The following is a 3105-nucleotide window of genomic DNA, read 5'->3' as shown; positions in this document are numbered from 1 at the left end:
AAATGACTCCAGTTGGATRTTGCATTAATGAAAATGCCAGATGTGCCATTGTTGAATGTCAACACGGGAAGTAACAGCTACAAGGAAGCAGAGCATGCTTAAAACTTTGTTTGAAATCCGGCCAGGAGTGCTAGGACTATGAGGGATACTGACCCACAGAACCAGCGTATTGAAAAATTATTAAAATGTTAAATAATGCTGCTCTCAATCAGTCCCTACTGATTGTATGAAGCAGTCCACTGCTGATATTACTAAACAGAATACATCCCGTATAATTGCTCATCCTGGTAATTTTGTCTAATCACGGAAAAACCCCAGCATGTCTAAGCTGCAAAATTAAAAACATGAAGCCATGCAATGGTGTAATGCTACGTGTGTGGTGTGGTAGTGAGACAAAGTGAAAAGTAATTGGAAACAATTTCATTGGACACAGCGAAAGTGTCGGCATCGTATTTATGATGGACCTGCATGTGCAAGAAATCAATTTGTCACGATGGCACCAGGGCTGTCTGCACAGACCTACAGTTTTTCTCTGCATCGCCAAAAAGGGGGCTGCCATATAAGGGAGATGCTCTGAGCACAGGAGCTCCCTACAGCCCCCCCCCCAGCTTAATCAGCAGATCCCAAATTAGACTTCAGGTATGCATTCATTTGGTTTAATCAGCAGGAATAAAGTTATACAAACACTGTTGTTCTGATCCGCTCAGCTGTCGGATTAGTCTGAAATGGGCACTGAGCACCCCGACGCAAACACATCTCTGACCTAAACCCTCTCCCCCTGTCATAGTAAGTAGTTCCAGAATACTCATCCAGCCSCAGTTTGCAGAAACAGCCTGTTTAACAAAAGGCACGGGCATGTTAACAAATAGCTGCTAGAGGTATGTAGGACACAGATGAGTGTGTGAGTTGGGGGGCGATACAGCTGCACCCAGGCRGTGCCGGCTCTCAGCAGGGACGGTCGCCCCGGGCTGCCAGCCCCGCAGCCAACCCTGTCCCGCCCGGCTGCAGGCACTGCGGCTTCCGAGCCTCCGTCCCTTCCACTTCCAAGAGCTGCCAGGGAGAATGAACCTCATCTTCTCTCCACTTATGGAAACATGTGGTTGCCATGGGGGGAATAGGAGAGAGGAGAATCTCTTAGTAGCATAATCCGATTCAACCGAGGTTCGGCTCGCGCTGAAAACAGCTGGCTTTTTGCCCAGAACAGAGAATGAACTTTACAGGATTTCGAGTGAGCGAGCCCCATCTTCAAAAGCATTCCTCTGGTAAAGCAACATGCTCCACCGGATCTCATCTGAAGACCTGTTTAGACGGAGGYTGCTGAGGTACTCAGAGTAAACCGACATATTAAACATCGACACTGACAACAGGAAGAGTTCCTATAAACAGACATTACCGGCCTGAAATCTACAATATTTTTTTTTTTTTAAAAAGGCAAATGTAATTTCGAGTATCACATCTATCTGATTTCCCTGGGGGATACTCCATGGCTTTACAAACACATTTTCCCGCTCATTATGAATGTTCATCTCATCTTCACAGCTTTGTGTAAGGTTCACACAAACAGAAATATAGGGGAAGAATCCCTGACAAAAATAAGCAGAGGGGAAAAATAGAATGAAGATGAAATTTCAAATGTTTGCAACTTACAGGACTCAGCAAAATTATCATATAATATGTTTCAGAGAGACATGATCGATTTAAAAGACAYCTCTTCTAAGCCTAATTCAACTTTTGAAGTGAAATATCTTTGTCTTTAGAGTAAGAAATATTAAACCCACGTTCATTCCATTTATTTTCAGGGGGTCTCCCCGTATTTGAAAGCGACAAACACGACCCTGTAACAAAGCCTCTCCCAGGCATGAACTTCAAGTGCACTGTCTCTATGAAAAATGTATGGAGCTCTGAACTTTACAGCGACTGCCGTGCCTCCCTCAGTCCCTAACGTGCCTCTGGCAGTGTAAGACCCAGGGTGTTGTTCAGAGATTYTTTTCTTTACACTTTTCCCGGTTCGCTGAAGACGACGCCGGCCGTGCCGTGTTTCAGAGGACAAGTGTACGGCAACTCCCGGGGTGTTCCCAGAGCACCCGCCAGTGGAGGAAGAGCCGCGCCGCCCAGCTGCGAGCATCCCCACCCCAAAAAACAACTAAACACCCTATAGAAAACCGATGAGCATTAAATGGGGCGAAGTTGGKGTTCTGCTGGCGCGGCTCCCCCCTCGCCCCGCAGCGCGGAGCTYAGCGGGCCGCCGGCACAGCTCCCGGGGAGGATGGAACCCCTTCGGGACCGACCCGCCCTCGCTGCCCCGGGGTCCCGGCGCGATCGCCCCGCGGGGCGCGGGGGGAAAGGGGCGCTGCCGCCGCCGCGGGCTCCCCCTGGCGGTCCCGACCGCGCTCGGCCGGCGGCACCGCGGCTCGGAGGGGCTCCGCCGCCGCCACGCCGGGCTCCGAGGGGCTCCGAGGGGGCTCCGCTCCGCGCCGCGCCGGGCCGGGCCGTGCCGCCGCAGCAGCCGTGCGCCGGGGGAGCGCGGGGCGGTGGCGAGCGGGAACAAAGGGGATCGAGGCGGCGCAGCGGCGGCGGCTCCGCCGGGGGGAGGCACCGGCTGGGCGCGGGGGGTGTGGGAGGAGGAGGAGGGTCGCCAAACTGCTGCCACTTCGTCGGCCGTGAGCGGCACTCGCTGGCGGCGGCGGCAGCATCCCGCCCCTCGCTGCATGGCAGCCCAGTGAGGGAGGAGCGGGCGAGGGTCTGGCGCTGCCCGGAAGCCGAGGGAGCCAGCGCCGGCGGCAGCAGCGCCCGCCGCCCTCCCGCCGGGATGCGCCCCGCTCTCCGCTGAGGCGCAGCCCCGCCGCGATGCTCTCCCCCGAGCGCCACCGCCACCACCGCCACCCCCCGCCGCCGCAGCCGCCGCCGCCGCCGCACCACTCGCCGCAGCCCAGCCATGTCGTGGCCACCATCGAGAACCTGCCGGCGGAGGGCGGCAGTGGCGGCGGCAGGAGCGGCATCTCCGCGCCCTCCTCCAGCGTGCGCCAGAGGATCAGGAAAGTGCTGAACAGGTGAGGCCAGGGGATGGAGCGGCGCTCTGGCGGCACGGCACGGTGCCGCTCGCCC

The 3105-nt window shown here is 55.9% G+C and overlaps 1 protein-coding gene across 1 annotated transcript in view; it reads left to right on the top strand.

Annotated features, from left to right (window-relative positions):
- Nucleotides 1-2801: 2801 nt before the first annotated feature.
- SLC35F1 (solute carrier family 35 member F1) overlaps nt 2802-3105 on the top strand; it is a 220887-nt gene continuing 220583 nt past the window's right edge. The window contains exon 1 of the mRNA XM_057368986.1: nt 2802-3050. Within this exon, the coding sequence (XP_057224969.1) occupies nt 2848-3050 (203 nt within the window). The 5' untranslated portion in view covers nt 2802-2847. The remainder of the gene's footprint in view (nt 3051-3105) is intronic.

This window comes from Malurus melanocephalus, unplaced genomic scaffold, assembly GCF_030028575.1.
Source record: "Malurus melanocephalus ecotype Western Australia unplaced genomic scaffold, MMel_1.1 scaffold_100, whole genome shotgun sequence".
Taxonomy (NCBI): domain Eukaryota; kingdom Metazoa; phylum Chordata; class Aves; order Passeriformes; family Maluridae; genus Malurus; species Malurus melanocephalus.
Note: the sequence above shows the minus strand (reverse complement) of the source record. Positions and strands in the feature narration are given on the sequence as shown.